Source organism: Clupea harengus, chromosome 17, assembly GCF_900700415.2.
Source record: "Clupea harengus chromosome 17, Ch_v2.0.2, whole genome shotgun sequence".
NCBI lineage: Eukaryota > Metazoa > Chordata > Actinopteri > Clupeiformes > Clupeidae > Clupea > Clupea harengus.
In genome coordinates this window covers 27,217,272-27,236,034 of record NC_045168.1, presented here as the reverse complement: position 1 = coordinate 27,236,034, position 18,763 = coordinate 27,217,272, and the positions used below count along the sequence as shown (strand labels likewise).

General features: G+C 48.4%; 1 protein-coding gene across 11 annotated transcripts in view; it reads left to right on the top strand.

Moving 5' to 3' along the window:
- The window catches only part of tnikb (TRAF2 and NCK interacting kinase b), a 57,423-nt gene that overhangs the window by 26,299 nt on the left and 12,361 nt on the right, over positions 1–18,763 (top strand). For 4 of the 11 annotated variants that reach the window (XM_031584299.2, XM_031584300.2, XM_031584294.2 and 1 more), the window contains 12 exons: positions 1,133–1,308; positions 1,816–1,879; positions 2,379–2,577; positions 5,205–5,321; positions 8,062–8,157; positions 9,688–9,879; positions 10,223–10,519; positions 12,840–13,004; positions 13,522–13,764; positions 15,214–15,353; positions 15,764–15,891; positions 16,330–16,427. In XM_031584299.2, coding sequence (XP_031440159.1) covers positions 1,133–1,308; positions 1,816–1,879; positions 2,379–2,577; positions 5,205–5,321; positions 8,062–8,157; positions 9,688–9,879; positions 10,223–10,519; positions 12,840–13,004; positions 13,522–13,764; positions 15,214–15,353; positions 15,764–15,891; positions 16,330–16,427 — 1,915 coding nt within the window. The remainder of the gene's footprint in view (positions 1–1,132; positions 1,309–1,815; positions 1,880–2,378; positions 2,578–5,204; positions 5,322–8,061; positions 8,158–9,687; positions 9,880–10,222; positions 10,520–12,839; positions 13,005–13,521; positions 13,765–15,213; positions 15,354–15,763; positions 15,892–16,329; positions 16,428–18,763) is intronic. The other 7 variants (XM_031584295.2, XM_031584296.2, XM_031584297.2 and 4 more) reach the window with 7 other exon arrangements.

Below are 18,763 nucleotides of genomic sequence, written 5' to 3'. Positions count from 1 at the left end.
TTACCACCCACCACCCCCCCCCCGATCGAGTTGTACTCATTTACTGCTGCAAGATAGCAGCCCACACTGTAATCCTCACCTGTGGGAAATTACACTAAGGAACCATGTCTGTCTTGTGTGAACATTTAAAAAAAAAAAATATGTATTTAAAAATAATGTATGTACAGTATTCCTTTGGTGTTTTTGGGTATTTTTGTCCCATTCTTAAAAAGCAGGATGCGGTAGAACAGGTGTCACTGTGGGGTGCTGGTGAGGTGCCAGTCTTAGAGAGGGCATGTTCCCAGCTCGGCCAAAGAATGTCTGTTGCTACAGACGGCAACCATGGGACGTGAAGCACCCCTGACTGCCCTGCCATGCCCGCCATGACTGCCATGCCCATTCATAATCCCTGAGAGGGCTGGGAGAGGAGTGGGGCGTGCCTGTAGCACCTCAGCCAGTCCTTCCAGGATCTTGCACGGGTTTCTTGTGACTGTTGCGTCCAAAATGAACTGAATTTGCTGTGGGAATGATCAAACATTGCGGTGATTTTGAGTTGAATTAATTAAATTGCAAATAATGCATAAAGTCATCAAAACAAACAACAAACAAACAAGGCTGACTGCAGTCAGTTTTTTATTGCACGAACAACTCACAGCAACACACACGTGTTATATATATATATATATGGAGGCGACCAGGACACACTACACACACACACACACACACACGACTGGATTTTGCAGAAATACTGCGGTAATAAGAGACATTTGCAACAACCTGCAATTGCAATCACAAAATCCAGCAGGGACTGCTTAGTGAAGTAAAAACACTGATCCTGGAACAGCATCTGAGTCTTAATCATCCTCCCAGACCAGCGGCCCTCCTACTGCGAGACAGTTTATTAATAGTGTCCATGGGCGTCTGTCCTCAATCCCCCTTTTATATAATCAGAGATGCTGACCAAAAGACAACAACAGCACATGATGGCTGATGACTGAGAGGCACAAGAACCTAGTCTGCCCCCTCATGTTCACCCCCTCCTGGCATTTTCTGTTTCCTCATCTTGCCTCTCCCATGCTCTCACTCTCTCCTCTCCTCTCTTCTCTTCTCCTCTCCTCTCCTCTCCTCTCCCCTCCTCCCTTCTCCTCCTCAGGTCGAAGAAGTTCCAGTCGTTTGTGGACAGCTGCCTGGTGAAGAACCACAACCAGAGGCCCAGCACGGAGCAGCTGCTCAAGCACCCCTACATCCGCGACCTGCCCAACGAGAGGCAGGTCCGCATCCAGCTGAAGGACCACATCGACCGCACCAAGAAGAAGAGGGGCGAGAGGGGTGAGTGAGCCAACGACACGGTAGCTTCGAGCATGCTGGTGGAAACCATCACTACAGCTTAGTCCCCCTGGTATTGGGTGCATTTAAGACACTTCAAATTGAGATTCCTGTCATGGAAATTAGCGGCAAAATGGGCTGGGAACTTGAGTACTCCCTCGTCCAATTTAGCTCTTCACCTCCTGTGTACTCGTGTGCCAAGAGAATGGCTGTAATGGGGGAAGAGATTGTGAGAGTGTGGAGTGAAACAGAGAGGAAGAAATGTGACTCACAAAAATGGCTCCTTCGTTCTGGAAGAGATGAATGGAAAACGGAGAGAGGGGGTGCGATGTGTGTCCAATGACAGCTTTTAACGCCGTCACAAACGGTTTCTTCTCAGAGGACTAATCAATCGAAGTCCCCACAACACCCTGATAATAGCATGTGGTTGTGTGTGTGTGTGGTTGAGATCTGTGCTTTGGTGTGTGTGGTTGAGATCTGTGTTTTGGTGTGTGTGTGTGTGTGTGACAGATGAAACGGAGTACGAGTACAGCGGCAGTGAGGATGAGGAGGAGCGGGAGATGGGCGAGCCCAGGTATGTCACACACATCTGAATCCCCCCACGCTGATATTAGTAGATAATGATTGCGTCTGAAAATTGTTTGTGTGATTTTGTGTTTTAACACCACACCTCAGGGAACTTTTCATTTCTGTTCAATTAGTTTTACAGTGTAATCAAGAATCTTGATTGAAAACTTGTAACCGTCACATTCTACAGGGCATACAGCACATACAAACACACACACACACACACTGGTACAACATAACCCTCACATTCACATTCTCCTTCTCTGCTTGGAACACTTGAAACCCTTAATGAAACACTAAGAAACTTTGCAAATGATTGAAAAAAGCATGAAACAATGAATGAATGACTGATTTAAACATATCAATACTGTACTGTATTCCGCTAACACATCCTACGCGACAACTGACACTACAGTGTTTTAGGAACTCCTTTCGGTCTGGTGTAGTTGTGTGCAGTGCATGTTTCAGCTCCAAGTGATTGACACCTCCTCTGTCGCCCCTCCCAGCTCCATCATCAACATCCCCGGCGAGTCCACGCTGAGGCGGGACTTCCTGCGCCTGCAGCTGGCCAATAAGGAGCGCTCTGAGGCTCTGCGGCGGCAGCAGTTGGAGCAGCAGCAGAATGAGGAGCACAAGCGCCAGCTACTGGCCGAGCGGCAGAAGCGCATCGAGGAGCAGAAGGAGCAGCGGCGGAGACTGGAGGAGGTGAGCCGCCCGGGTGGAGGAGCAGGGATGAGGGGGGAGAGGAGAGGGGAGAGGGGAGGGGGAGCGAGGAGGTGGAGATGGACAGGAGGGAAGGAGGAGGAGAGGAGAGGGGAGAGGGGGAGCGAGAGCGAGGAGGTGGAGATGGACAGGAGGGAAGGAGGAGGAGAGGAGAGGGGAGAGGGGGAGCGAGAGCGAGGAGGTGGAGATGGACAGGAGGGAAGGAGGAGGAGGAGAGGAGAGGGGGAGCGAGGAGGTGGAGATGGACAGGAGGAAAGGAGGAGAGGAGAGGGGGAGCGAGGAGGTGGAGATGGACAGGAGGGAAGGAGGTGGAGATGGACAGGAGGGAAGGAGGAGGAGGAGAGGAGAGGGGGAGACTGAGAGGTGAGCAAACAGATGGCGAGTCTGGAGACGGGGGCGTGGCCCTGCTCAGCTCTGCTCTGGCCCACCTCTTCATCAGGGCTGTGTTCCAAAGGAGGAGAGAGGGAGAGAGGGAGAGAGGGAGAGAGGGAGAGAGGGAGAGATGGAGAGAGAGATGAGAGATGGAGAGATGGAGAGATGGGAGAGAGATGAGAGATGAGAGATGGAGAGATGGAGAGATGCAGAGATGAAGAGATGAAGAGATGAAGAGATGAAGAGATGGAGAGATGGAGAGATGAAGAGATGGAGCGATGAAGAGATGAGAGATGGAGAGATGAGTGAGAGAGAGATGGAGAGATGAGAGATGGAGAGATGGAGAGATGAGAGATGGAGAGATGGAGAGAGATAGATGAGAGATGGAGAGATGGAGCGATAGAGAGATGGAGCGATAGAGAGATAGAGAGATGGAGAGATGAAGAGATAGAGAGATGAAGCGATGGTTATAGGGGTGTGATTGGGATTGTCAGACCTGCTGCACGGCTTCCTTCAAACAGCATCTCACAATGCCAGCATGCTTGAGCTGCACAGGAAGCTATTTCCTACACTGTGTGCCACTTCATAGGTGCAGTAGAGAAAGCTGCAGTATCCCAGGTGCTCCTCTCCTATCGGCTCCCCCTGCAGGGGGGGAGGACTTGCTGGCACCTTGTGAGAGCACTGGTCCAGCATCTGCTAAACACTTCAACTGTAAACTATCTCAGCCAGAGGTGGTGTAGGGTGGAGTGGAGTGGAGTGGAGAGAAATATGGACGGGGAGGTGGGTAGAGAGGAGGACTGGTCAGGGGAGAGTGAAGGATGGAAACCCAGATTAGTCGATGGACAACATGATAGAGGAGGAACGACAACAGGACGGCATGACAGAGGGGCGCAAATGGAGAGGGGAATAGAGTGGGGAAGAACGACGACCCTGCGATGAGGAATTAAGCTTTTCCCCTGGGCTCCGGCTCTTCACTGTAGGCATCCATCCATCCATCCATCCATCCATCCATCCATCCGTCCATCCATCTATCCATCTATCCATCTATCTATCTATCTATCTATCTATCCATCTATCCATCTATCTATCCATCCATCCATCCATCCATCCATCCATCCATGCCCCCTCCCTCCTCCTCCCGTCCATCCATCCATCCATCCATCCCCCCATCCATCCATGCCCCCCTCCCCCCTCCCGTCCCCACACATGCCCCTCATTGCTCCACCTCTCAGCGGGGCTCCTGTCAGCCCTCTCAGCAGGGGACAGGATGCTCCACAGGCCCACAGAGCTCACGCCCGCCCTCACAGCGCCACCTGGTGGGGGGGGAGATAGTCACATCCACACAGAGAGCATTTGATTCAGAATTTGATTTCGAATGATACCACAACACACAATAGACTGTGGTATATCACAAATATATCATGGCCTTAAATGCCTGTATGCTGTGGTATACCATATATATATATCATGGACCTAGAATGTATTGTTTAATTAACTAAATGTACCCATGACACCTATCAAAGTGTTATGTTTTTTTCATTTCCTTCTATGTCCAGCCATTCAAGCCTCAGTGCATTTATTGATAGTCGTTGGCTCGACTCCCATTTTAGTTCCGAGTTCTAGTTCCAATACTGACATTTAGCCTGCAGCGAGCATACAGTACAATGATACCACTGATGGAATTTGCTCAGAGCAATGGGTTTTCATCAGTTAGTTCATTGGTGAGTCTCAAAGGAATGTGCAATAATGAAATTTGAATCAATATTTACATTATTTAGTCCCCTCCTCTTCACATGCTTTGAAAGACCTGTCAAAATAGTATATATGCAGTGCACAAAAGGCAGTTAGATCCGTTACCAAATAGTTGTGTAGTCCAAAGCTATTAATTCAGTCAGGGACTATAGTATTTGACTTTTTTTTTCCTTTGTTAAGAGAGTCATTTGAGATAACATTGGAGAATTCCATTGGTGGCAATGCACTTAGCAGATCAGAGATTAAAAGAACTAGAGACGTTCGTTGAGAGTTAGTGAGTTGTGTGCTTGTTTCTAGAGACGTCTGTGGGGAGTTAGTGAGTTGTTGTGTGCTTGTTTCTAGAGACGTCCGTGGGGAGTTAGTGAGTTGTTGTGTGCTTGTTTCTGGAGACGTCCGTGGGGAGTTAGTGAGTTGTTGTGTGCTTGTTTCTGGAGACGTCCGTGGGGAGTTAGTGAGTTGTTGTGTGCTTGTTTCTGGGTCCTCAGCAACAGCGCCGGGAGCGTGAGCTGAGGAAACAGCAGGAGCGGGAGCAGAGGAGACGCTATGAGGAGATGGAGCAGCTTAGGAGAGAGGAGGAGCGTCGGCACGCCGAGAGGGAACAGGTACTAATGCACAGGCACACACTCACAGACAAAACACAAACTCAAACACACACACATACAGACACAATTACATTAATACATACATGTATTTGTGCATAAACGAAGATAAGTCCTGCACTGTTCTTGCATGTGACAAGATATGGGCATTTAGTATGGTGATATATCCCATGTGTGTGACAGGGTATAGGCATTTAGTATGGTTATATATCCCATGTGTGTGACAGGGTATAGGCATTTAGTATGGTGATATATCCCATGTGTGTGACAGGGTATAGGCATTTAGTATGGTTATATATCCCATGTTTCTTCCCCTGGCATTGTGTTAACCACTTCTGTCACTTCCCTTACGGAGTCATTTCCACCGAGTACAATAGCAAAGACGATCAGTGAGGAGGAAGCGCAAAGAAGCGGAAACAAGTACAACACACACACACACACACACACACACACACACACACACACTAAAGGGAATGAACATTATGCACGCAGAGAGGCAGCAGGGACACACACACACACGCTACAATCCAGAAGTGACAGACATGCTGAGCTAGTACATGCACATATGCTTACACACACCCACACACTCCTGTCTGCACACACACACACACACACACATACACACGCACATGTATGCACATGCACGCACATGCTAATACCCACACTCTTACTGCTGACACCATATTCACAAACACATATGGATGCATAATCGCCCTCTGAATCATACATCCCTGCATACCAGCACACTTGTAAAATATTAAAACACACCCTTTCACTCCATAACTGCTGGTGTAAGGTATACACACCCAGCAACTTACCCAGAGTCCTCTGCAGACATGCAACCTGTCATCGACCAATCATTACTCACGGATGGAAATCATCCCACCCAGTATTCAAAACAGTGATTGATGATCCAGGATTTTGCTTTAAAAAAAAAAATATGAATACATTTGTTGGGAGAATTTGGTTCTCATCTAACCTACTGAGGAAAAAAAAAAAAAAAAAAACATTTAGCCGATAAATTCAAACACAGAAACATCTCTGTCGTTATGGCAACATTTATTATCAATAACCCAGCCCAAGCAGCAGTGGTGAGTGGGGATAGTGACATCTAGATAGTGAGCTCCTAGATGTGCCATGAGGTGAGGCAGACGCTCACAAACACATGAATATAATATGATCCAGACTCCAGACACGAGGTGTTCATTCACACGCCCACCTGCAGTAGTCTTCCCCCCACTGTCATACCGGGTCTGTCCTGCGGGGGAGTCTACTGCTGCTGACCAGTTGGATTCAGAAATCAGATCTGCTAATGCCCCAGTTATATAAACCTCTCTTTCTGTCTCTCTCTCTCTCTCTCCCTCCCTCCCTCTCTCTCTCTCTCTCTCTCTCTCTCTCTCTCTCTCTCTCTCTCTCTCTCTTCCCATGACTCATATCCCTGAGACCATGTTCTGGAAAGACTGCATATTTGAAGGGTTCTCCTGGAGGACTGTAACCCCCCCCTTCCTCCTCCCACGTGTAGTCTGTAGACTATTCTTTCATTGCCATTACCTGAATGAAACCGTCCCTGGCATGTGTGCACATCCTCTCCCTCCGCTGGAGAAGGAGGGCGCAGGAGAAGCGGTGTGGGCTCCACAGCCGATGGAGGGTCAGGGTCGGTGTGTCTCTCCGCTCAACTTTCAGAACACGTCATGGAGTCTTGATGGTGTCATGGATGGTGTTATGTTCCGTGTGAATGGAAGCGTCGTGGCAGCCTGCACAGACACCCCCCCCCCCCTCCTCCACGCCCTTCACACACAGGCAGGGGGGGAGGTTGTGGTGGGGGAACTCTCGTCACCATGGTGCCATCCAGCAACTCCCAGGCCACACTCAAGCTTGACGCTCAAGAGAAGCTTCCGGAAGAGTGTTAGTAGAAGAGTGGACTTTGCATGTCATCTTAAGCCAGTAGAATGCAAGGAGGCCTACGTGAAGACGGCCATATCGTGTTGGACTAATGCCTTCCGCTCAGTCCTGACGTCTCATGTCAGTACCTCCAAAGCTTTTCCACTTGGCGAGGCAGTGCTCTCGTCCCCAGAGGTGCCTGCCGGGTCTCGGGCACGATGACTCTGCACGCCGCGCGGGCCTCTCACTCCCACTCACTTCTCCAGACGCTCGTCCTTCGCGAGGCTCCAGCTTTCTGATGCATGTTTCCCTCACTTCCGATGTCACTGGATATAACCTCTCTTTCCAGCTGGGTTGGCCCTGTCAGTGCACATCACAGCTACCCCTATCTCTCTATCGCTCTCTCTCACTCACTTCCTCTCTCCTCTCTCTCTCTCTCTCTTTTGTTCTCTCACTAAAACCCTCTATTTTTAAGCCTCTCCGCCCCCCTTGTCTCCTCTGCTTTTCTTTAACCTGCTTTCTTTGGTTTCCTAATCTCTCTCTGCTCATTCCTCTCCTCCCTGTCTTCTCTCTCTCTCTCTCTTCTGTTTAAGTTTTTGACTTTCCTCCTCAGGCCTCTGTATCATTCTTTTTTTTTCCTCATGGCCGTCTCTTCCTCTCCATCCTCTCTTCCCCTCTTCTGTGATCTCATCATCCCCCTCTTTCCCCTCTTTCTCTCTTTTTCTTTCAATAACTGTTTTTCCTCTAATCTGCAGGTTGATTGGGCTGATTGCAGCACAGGGGCTTTTCTTGCTCTTCTCTTTTGGCCTTACTCTCTGCTTCTTTCTCTCTTTTTTTTCTCCCCTCCTCTCTCTGGCTGCGGGTGGGGCAGGAGTACATCCGCAGGCAGCTGGAGGAGGAGCAGAGGCAGCTGGAGATCCTGCAGCAGCAGCTCCTGCAGGAGCAGGCCCTTCTCCTGGTAAAAAAACCCCACCAATCAGGAGGTCTCTCACCTCTGACCCCTCGTCCCTGACCTTCACATCATCATTCATCGCTACCTGTCACGTGACCATGCCCCTTTGGTATAGCTGTGTCCAGTTTTGCATGTGTAGATGCTCTCGCCCCCTTTGAAATGTAAAACCATATATCTTTATATAGCGCTTTATATAGTTCTTTATATAGTATATGTGCCCCCTCCATTGGCATTGGGCGGCTGCTCACAGCAGATGTTAGTTATTGGCTTGTGGTGGATTTGAATGGCCAATGAGAAGGGGGACAAAGACCACAAAGACTCCCTGGTCCATGTTCAAGCACACCAGAGAAAGTTCAAAGCGGAGAGTGGCCTCATTTTGCCGAGGCCCTTGCCGAGTGTGTGTCCTAGCTCTGGAGGCCTCTCGAGTGTGTGTCCTAGCTCCTCTCGAGTGTGTATCCTAGCTCCTCTCGAGTGTGTGTCCTAGCTCCTCTGGAGTGTGTGTCCTAGCTCTGGAGGCCTCTCGAGTGTGTATCCTAGCTCCTCTCGAGTGTGTATCCTAGCTCCTCTCGAGTGTGTGTCCTAGCTCCTCTCGAGTGTGTGTCCTAGCTCTGGAGGCCTCTCGAGTGTGTGTCCTAGCTCTGGAGGCCTGCCGAGTGTGTGTCCTAGCTCTGGAGGCCTGCCGAGTGTGTGTCCTAGCTCTGCCTCTCGAGTGTGTGTCCTAGCTCCTCTCGAGTGTGTGTCCTAGCTCCTCTCGAGTGTGTGTCCTAGCTCTGGAGGCCTGCCGAGTGTGTGTCCTAGCTCTGGAGGCCTCTCGAGTGTGTGTCCTAGCTCTGGAGGCCACTCGAGTGTGTGTCCTAGCTCTGGAGGCCAATGTCAGGGTGGCCCACTCCCACTCCTTTTATGACTGTTCATCCTCTGTCCAACAACGTCTTTAAACAAAGAGAACAACATTTAAATGGGTGACTGTCTAAACAATAGGTCACTGATGGAGGTTTAACTCCGGTGTAAAGTCCTTCCTGGTGACCTGGGAGTGTGCGGGTCTGCTTTGCATGAGTGCTTGTGCAGTCCATTGTGTTTGTGTACCTCACCTGGTCGTAGTCTCTTTTGGCGCCGGCTCCATCCACCGCAACTTCTTTCTGTGAGAGTCATCTCTCCCTTTCTCTCTCTCCCTCCCTCTCTCTCTCTCTCTCTCTCTCTCTCTCTCTCTCTCTCCCTCTCCCTCTCCCTCTCTCTCTCTCTCCCTTTCTTTCTCTCTCTCTCTCTCTCTCTCTCTCTCTTCCTCTCTCTCTCTCTTTCTCTCTCTCTCTCTCTCTCTTCTCTCTCTCTTCTCTCTCTCTCTCTCTGTCTACTCTGCTTCTCTCTCTTCTCTCTCTCTTCTCTCTCTCTCTCTGTCTACTCTGCTTCTCTCTCTCCCTTTCTCTCTCTCCCTCCCTCTCTCTCTCTCTCTCTCTCTCTCTCTCTCTTCCTCTCTCCTCTCTCTCTCTTCTCTTCTCTCTCTCTCTCTCTCTCTCTCTCTCTCTCTCTCTCTCTCTGCAGGAGTACAAGCGGAAGCAGCTGGAGGAGCAGAGGCAGGCGGAGCGTCTGCAGCGGCAGCTCCAGCAGGAGAGGGCCTACCTGGTGTCCCTTCAGCAGCAGCAGCAGCAGGACGCCAGGCCCGGGGACAAGAAGCAGCTCTACCACTACAAGGACTCGGTCAACCCCGCTGACAAGCCAGCCTGGGCCAAAGAGGTACGCGTCCGCGTCCGCCCCGGTGGGCGCTAGCAGAACAACCAGAAGTCCACAATGGAAGCCAGCGGGGTGGTTTTGGGAAAGTCTTCAGTCTTTGTCTGAAGTGATTCTGTATTTCGTTTATTAACATAAAACTGTGTCACATTGGATCCACAGCATCTAAGGAGCAGCAGCAGCAGCAAAGAAGCAAGCATTTCTTAATCACATCATGTTACCCATGCTTTCCAGTGTCATCCTCTTGTGCTTTTTATTGCAGGCGGAGCCCCACTGGAGCACGCTGTAGGTGTGTGTGATGTGTGTGTGATGTTTGACCATTTTATTGGACCTGATCCCCTCTCCTCAGGTGATGACACGAGCCCAGAGTAACTCCCCCAGACCCCCAAAGAGGTACCACTCCTTCAACACCCCCAGGGATAACCATGGCCACAAGAGCCTCACCCCCAGCCCCAACCCCCGCCACCGTCGCTCCCCGGCCCGCCCTCCCTCCTACCCTGCGGCCTCCCCCTCCCGCTCTCGCAATGCCAACCTCCCCTCCATCCGCGTGTCGTCCTGTGAGCCCAACCTGGAAGATCTGCTGAAGCAGTTCTCGGCACGCAAGGCCGAGTCCCGCGGGCGTAGCCCTGACCGCTCACACAGACGGGTTAGTGCAGGCCAGACCCCAGCCCTGTGGGGGGGGGGGGAGTCCCATGTTGGCTGGTTGGTGGTTGGAACTCTCACAGACGCCATTGTGGGTCTTAATTAGAGTAGGCCGTATAACAGAGACCCCCTGTTGAGCAATAATACACAAGAGACCAAGGTGTATCTGTAAAATGGAGTATATTGTTGCTCCTATAATATGGTTGCCGGCTAATAACTCTTCTATGTTTTGCCAGAAAAATATTATGCTAAAGAGCAAACCTTACATGGCCTGTTTTTGTCCATGGTTGCTGGCGATAATCATTAATCTTTATTTTAACCAAAGCACATCATTTAATTAGCTCCGTTGACAGTGTACCTGCCCTAATTAATTTTTAGAATTTAGCAGTTTGTGTAACGGTGGATTAGGGTTAACATGTCAGTACATTAGAATGTGAAGGGAGTTCCAAATCAACCGTGTTTTATATTGTTTCTCCAATGTAAGGAGCTTTCATTCTCTATTTTTCTTCCCTCTTTTTCATCCCTCTTTTTCTTTTGGGAAGTTCTCTGGAGGCTGTGGAGATTATCGTCTCCCCTTACCCCTTGCATTTGCGGGATTCAAATGATAACATGACCTCTCTGCGTCCAACTTAACAATGATGTCTATTTTCCCCAAAAAAATCCAATGTTCTAATCATTACTAACCCCTTTGGTCGATACAACGGGTTAGGTGGTGTCTTTTCCCTGAGGAGAATAACTCACCTTCTCACCTTGACATTTACACTTCTTCTCATGCGCGGGGACATGAACTCCTGCTCTCTCTTTTGTTCTACAGGCAGGCCTGGGATGGAATGGGTGCTTGTTTTTGTAGAAATGAGGAGAGTGAATTTGGGTGTGCACTTAAACTTTCTTAAAGCTCTTATGGGTCATAGCAAAATACAGATTTTTTGCTTGTCTTGTTTGGCTCTCAAACATGCTGTTGAATTTATTGTTATTGTTCTCTGCTTTGTACATCGCTTTGGATAAAAGCGTCTGCTAAATGACTAAATGTAATGTAATGTAAATGTTGTAGGTGTAGATTCAATCAGAGAAACTAGGTTGTAAATATACAAGGCACCCAGATTCACTTCCATTTCAGTGTAAGAGAATACAGTCATAACAAACCTGTCATACTCCATAATATGCATCTTCTAATGTGGTGTCTAGGGGTGTTTTTGTTACTGGAATATCTAATGTCCTGAAAGCTGTCTTGAGGTCTGGGTTGACTGGTTTGTCATATCCCCCAAAACCAGTGGTTTCTTCTGCATGGGGTTGGTATGCTTGGGAAGGGGTCCTGTTTGAATCTCCTGCTGGGTGAAGTCTCAAGAAACCTACTATGTACTAAAACAAAAATTCTCCAATCTTTATGTTCACATACTGCTGTACACTCTATTGCCTCCACTGATCCATTGTGATCCATATCGAGTCTTATCATTTGTAAAATGCAATACAAAAGTGCAGAAACTAAGAGAGACAAAATCATCTGGTATCTCTTGCATTTTTGTATATTTGATTTAGTGTTTAAACTTAGTGGTTGCCTTTAGTCTGTTTCAACTGACACGTGCTGTGGATAAGTCTAAAGTAGCCTAACTGGATTGACGTGCAGGACTGGTTACAGCTAGTTTTTACTTCTTTTTTTTTTTTAATAGATCAGACACTAATCCTCCTCTGATCTGAAAATATCCCCGAATGAGGACACCCTGAACCCTTTAATGTGGGACACACACATTTTGATCAAATTGACTTGAGTCAGAAGTTAGGAATATGAATTAAGATGTCCCTGGAAACAAGGCAGGGATATCAGTGTATGCAGGGAATGTGCCCTTTTTTTATATATATAAGTTAAAGAACTGAATTCATTACACATACTAACAGATAAGGTGCAACTGCCCGTCAATCACAAAGAATCCTATTTCCCCTCTCCCTCTTAGGCAAGTCCTTATCTGCCCCTCTCCTCATTTAAATGTGCTATTTATTCCAATAGTCTGCCTCTCCTGAATACATAATGTGAATTCAGGATTTAAATGTCCATCTCATCTATTATTATACAAAATAAGGTAGACTTGGTCGGTTTCAAGGGCAAAGAAAAATGAATTCCCCCTTTTTGGCCACAGATTGCTCACTGTCAGTTTGCACAGACTTCTTGGGCTTTAAACTTTATACCCATCATATGTGATTTTTTTTTTTTAGTCCTGAATGCTAAACAGAAATGACTATGCCCTGCCTAAAGCCTAGCTTGCCATAGAGAGCAATGGGGAGTGTAGACGTAGACGCTTCCTGTCGTCACTCAGTCTGTCTTGCTGCAGGTGGAGGAGCGGTCCAAGCTGAACCGCCAGAGCTCACCAGCCCTGCAACACAAGGTGGCCAACCGCATCTCCGACCCGTCCCTGCCCCCTCGCTCCGAGTCCTTCAGCAGCGGGGGCATCCAGCAGGCACGCACGCCCCCCATGCACCGATCCATCGAACCGCAGGTGAGGCCCTGTCGTGCGCGCGTGTCTCTGGGGGTGGGTGCAGATGGCGGCTCGTATCAGTGAGACAGGATAGAGTCAAGCAAACGCTGAAGGCAGTAACGAATTGAAGCTCTGTAATTGAAAATGGCATTTTCAATCATTTACATTCACTGGAAATGACATTTTTCAGTCAAAGCAATTTGAATACATAGCTCCATCCTCTGTGACATCTTCATTTGTCACATTTGTGACATCTTCCTGTATTAGCAGTTAGCATTATCAGTGTACACAGTATCCATTTTCCGCTCTTACATTTACATTTAGTCATTTAGCAGACGCTTTTGTCCAAAGCGACGTACAAGGGAGAGAACAGTCAAGCTAAGAGCAATAAAAAAGCATGGTGTAACAATAAATACTACTTTACATGAGAATTAGAAAAACAACAACCTAGAAAAGAGGAAAAAGAAGTGCAGGAATGTAACTGCTGAAGTGCAAGTTAAGCTCTGATTTCTCTCTCTTCTCATCACCCGCTCCCCAGATGGCCCACCTGGTCTCGGTGAAGTCACATGGTTCCTCCATGTCGGGCTCCCAGTCTCTGCATGACCAGTCTTCCCCGGGCGTCTCAGCCTTCCAGGAGAGCCTCTCGCCCCACCGCCCACCCATGCCTCGCCAGAACTCGGACCCCACCTCCGAGACTCCGCCCCCCCCGCCGCGCGTCGCCAGCCGCGACGACAAGTTTGACCGCTCCTGGCTGAGGCAGGACGAGGACCTCCCCCCTAAGGTGAGAACAGAGGTGGACACAAAGGGCACATAGAGGGCCATGCTACTGGACTGGACTGGACTATAATGTAATGGACTTATTTATTGGACAATTCCATAACACCCACGTGGTATATCAGTCATTGAGATCATGGTTGTTTTGCTTGGTTAGTTGGTATTTTCACTTTTTGAGAATGGGAGCGTAAAGTCTTCAGTCTGGTTTATTAATGAAGGAAGTACATTTTTGACTGTTTTGTTTTTGTGTTTACCATTGGCGCTAAGTTAGATTGACACAAAGGGCTCTAATTTCATAGGTCAACGAGCTGTGAGCTAAGCGTGTGGCCTAATGATATTCTGCGAATGAGTCGATGAGTTGTTAGTTGCATGTAGGCACTTAAAGGATGCTAGTGTTGTGGGAAACCTTTGGGGGACAGGTGAAACGGCATATTCATTTGTGGAGGTGCAGTTAAATCTGTGTCTTTTGAGCCAATCAAATCACTGATGGGTCAATTAAGTAACTGAGTGGTCCATGTTATGCTGTCAAACTGTGTAGAGAGTTAGGATTAGATGCTCCTGCCAGACGTTGAAAACAGGTTACATTCCAAAGAAGGAAGTGGCAGAACGCCTTCCCTCAAAACAATTTCCATGCAACCTTTTCCATTGGACACACAAATGATTGAAGGCGCTGAGGTCTGTGTCCATGTTGAAATGACCAAATGAATGTGCCCTAGTTCTCCAAATAGCTTTACGTGATGCTAGGGCTGAACGATTTGGGAAAATAATCTAATTGCGATTTTTTACCAAAATATTGCGATTGCGATTTAATATGCGATTTTTTTTCCCCCTCTTTTTTCCCCCAACAAAACGTAATGAATGATTTAAATATGAACAACACAATATTAGATACATTTAGTGTAAAATATTCTTTCCCACATTTTACATTTTTATTTAACTGCTCATTACAGAAACAAGAACAACAAATAGGTGGCTTTGCCACTGTGCATTTAAGTAATTTTAAAAAAGTAATTTTATGTATAAACACTAGGCATGTACCATCTTAAAATTTTTTTTTTTTTTTAATTATAATTTTTTATTTTTTTTTTAGACCACGTTTTTTAATCGCGAACGTTGCGGTTAGAAAATCGCGTTCTATCATATCGTGATTAAATCGCAAATGCAATTAATCGTTCAGCCCTACGTGACGCCCTTATTTGTTGCACGTAAGAACCCGCGGTGCGCATCTATCAAGTTAGGGCCCAATGGTTATACTGTGTTACTTTGCAAGCTACATCTACAGAACTTGCTACAGTTCTCCTCCATTGAGGTTGACTTGGACAACATTCATGTATCAGTACAACCATTTAGTAAAGCCATTGCAAGGGAGAGATTTTAGCGTGTAACAGTACCTGTGTTTTTTATTTCGGGGAATGGCAAATTGTTGTATTTGTTGTATTTGTATTTTTGATTGGAGTATGATCAAGCTGGTCCTCCTCATTGGAAGGTGCCACAAAGGACCACCTCGATATCCCCGGCGCTGGTCAGGAAGAACTCCCCTGGGAATGGACCAGGTGGCCTGGGCCCACGGACTGGGTCCCATCTCATCCGGGCCAGGTATGTCCTGTTCTGTCACAATTTAAGCGTGTGTGTGCGTGTGTGCGTGTGTGTGTGTGTGTGTGTGTGTGTGTGTGTGTGTGTGTGTGTGTGTGTGTGCGCGTGTGTGTGTGTGTGTACGCCCATTTGTAGATACAGGGAAAAGTCTGACAAATATCCAGACAAAGGGCTATCTATGTATTTCATTTGACTAATTTACAGCAGTGGTATATATGAGCACTTAAACGCCTTTTGCAATTAGATTATTAATATTCATTCGATGTTAATTATATATATTTAGTATCATGGTAGTCGACCTCAAGTCGTAGGTACTGACACCCTTACGCAGGTGAGTCATTGTTTACTGTATTCACACCCCCCAAACCCCCCCCCCCCACCCTTAGTGATTGTGTCTCTATGCGTTGCCACAGTAACCCAGACCTGCGGAGGACGGATGTTTCCACGGAGTCGGCCCTCCAGAGGACCAGCAGCGGGAGTTCGTCCAGCTCCAGCACCCCCAGCTCCCAGGGTGGCTCCGGCGAGAGGAAGCGTGTGGGAGGTGGGCGTCCCGCCGAGACCGAGACAAACCTCCCACACACACACACACCCCTCTCACCCCCTGTGTCCACCACTACCCACACCTCTCTCTCAATGCAAATATGCCTTATTAGATTGACCATTCTCACAATTACTGCCAAAGTCGTGTACACTAAACATGTAAATGAGCTTTTCCCATTTTTCTACTCTGTCTCTCTCTCTCTCTCTCTCTCTCTCTATTTCTCTCTTTCTCTGTCATTTTCATGTTGTCTCTATTTCACTCTGTCAGCTGTGAGAAGACGTGTATCAGCTGCATTGTGTTGGGCACTCAGAGTACATGTTTTCGACGCTCCCTACTGTGTTTTGGTTCCAGTTGTTTTGATTGGCTGGTTTGTTGATCGTCTGCGGAGGCTTTGTGTAGTCTCTGAGCCTTCTCTGTGGTTGCTCTTATCACCCCCAGGGTCCTCGAAGCCTGAGGGATCTCCAGCCGTCTCCCAGGAGAGCAAGCCCAAAACACAGGAGGAGGGCAGGGAGATGCCCCGGCCTAGCCGGCCCGCGGTGAGTGCAGCTTTATCTGGTCTCTGTGCCGCTTGATCTGGTCTCTGTGCCGCTTGATCTGGTCTCTGTGCAGCTTTATCTGGTCTCTGTGCAGCTTTAATATCTGGTCTCTGTGCAGCTTGATCTGGTCTCTGGGCAGCTTTAATATCTGGTCTCTGTGCCGCTTGATCTGGTCTCTGTGCAGCTTTATCTGGTCTCTGTGCAGCTTTACCTGGTCTCTGTGCAGCTTTATCTGGTCTCTGTGCAGCTTTACCTGGTCTCTGTGCAGCTTTATCTGGTCTCTGTGCAGCTTTATCTTTATCTGGTCTCTGTGCAGAATGATCTGGTCTCTGTGTAGCTTGATCTGGTCTCTGTGCAGCTTGATCTGGTCTCTGTGCAGCTTGATCTGGTCTCTGTGCCGCTTTATCTGGTCTCTGTGCAGCTTTATCTGGTTTCCCCCAGTTCTTCTCCTGAACAGCCGTATTCACGGATCCAGCTTTTGACCCAGCCACAGAGGTTACCACTTTCATATAATTTCGTATAATTCAGACTCCCTTCACAGATGACATGCCCTCCTATCTGAAGCCTCCATGCTGGCTCTTGTTCTTTCTGTAAAACCACTAGAGCAGCAGCAGTGGTTGCCTCTCGAACAGCTCTCCAAACCAACTCAGGCCCACCTAATACAGATCCGAGAAAAGAAATGGGTCATGAATGGATTCTGCTCTGAGTGTCTTTTTCTTTTGTATGGTGAAGATTGTACTCTGTCCCTTGGCGCTGAATTAACCATATATCACCTTCCATTTGCTCTAATCCACTCTTCTCTCTCACTTCTCCCTGTCCTCCTCTTTCTCTTCCCTCTCTTCCCTCTCTTCTAACATCCCTTCCACTCTCGGCTCTCTCTCCTCCACCAGAGCTATAAGAGAGCTGTAGATGAGGTCAGTGACACGCTCTTCATCTCTTTCTCTCTCTCTCTCTCGCTTTCTCTCTCTCTCGCTTTCTCTCTCTTTCTCTCGCTCTCTCTCTCTCTGTCTCAAGAACTCTCTTTCAATCTTGTTCGTGTTTCTAGTATCCACATGAAATCACTTGTTCATTCTTTTTACTGTCAAATGCATTCCATCTCTCCCCTGTACAGACCACATGCAATCATGTCTTTCATTCTCTCTCACGCACTCACTCACTCACTCACTCACTCACTCACTCACGCACTCACTCACTCACTCACTCACTCACGCACTCACTCACTCACTCACTCACTCACTCACGCACTCACTCACGCACTCACTCACTCACGCACTCACTCACTCACTCACTCACTCACTCACTCACTCACTCACTCACTCACTCACTCACTCACTCACTCACTCACTCACGCACGCACTCACGCACTCACTCACTCACTCACGCACTCACGCACTCACGCACTCACTCACTCACGCACGCACTCACTCACACGCACTCACTCACTCACTCACTCACTCACTCACTCACTCACTCACTCACTCACTCACTCACGCACTCACGCACTCACTCACTCACTCACTCACTCACGCACTCACGCACTCACGCACTCACGCACTCACGCACTCACTCACTCACGCACGCACTCACTCGCACGCACGCACTCACTCACTCACTCACTCACTCACTCACTCACTCACTCACTCACTCACTCACTCACGCACTCACGCACTCACTCACTCACTCACTCACGCACGCACTCACGCACTCACGCACGCACTCACTCACTCATGCACTCACTCACTCACTCACTCACTCACGCACTCACTCACGCACTCACTCACGCACTCACTCACGCACGCACTCACGCACGCACTCACGCACTCACTCACGCACTCACTCACGCACTCACTCACGCACTCACTCACTCACTCACTCACTCTTCTCGGCTCCTCCTGACCCAGCTCTGTGCTCTTGCTCTTCGGTGTGGAAACCCCGGCCAGCAGGCTGTTGTTCGAGTGCCATGGTGTCAGTCACCTGAATTAGTCTGGAGCCTTTCCCAGCATGCTCATTTGAAACGGGCACCTGTCATTAACCTTCCGCAGGGCCTCAATTTGGAGGGGGGCTGGTTGGGGTCCTGCTCTGTTACCATGGTGACCGTTTATTAATCTGGAAAAAGAAAAGCAGAGAAGGGAAGGGGAGGGGTGGGGGTGGGGGTGGGGGCGTTGGGGGGGGGGGGTTGTGTACTGTAGTTGTGTAAGATTTATGTGCACAGCTCCTGAATTAAACATCTTGGCAATTCACTGCTTTTCATTTTCACTGATGAAAATAATGCACACATGCACAAGTTCAGCCTGTTCCATTTCACCCCCCATTTCTGTCCCCGGTTGAAATAAGAG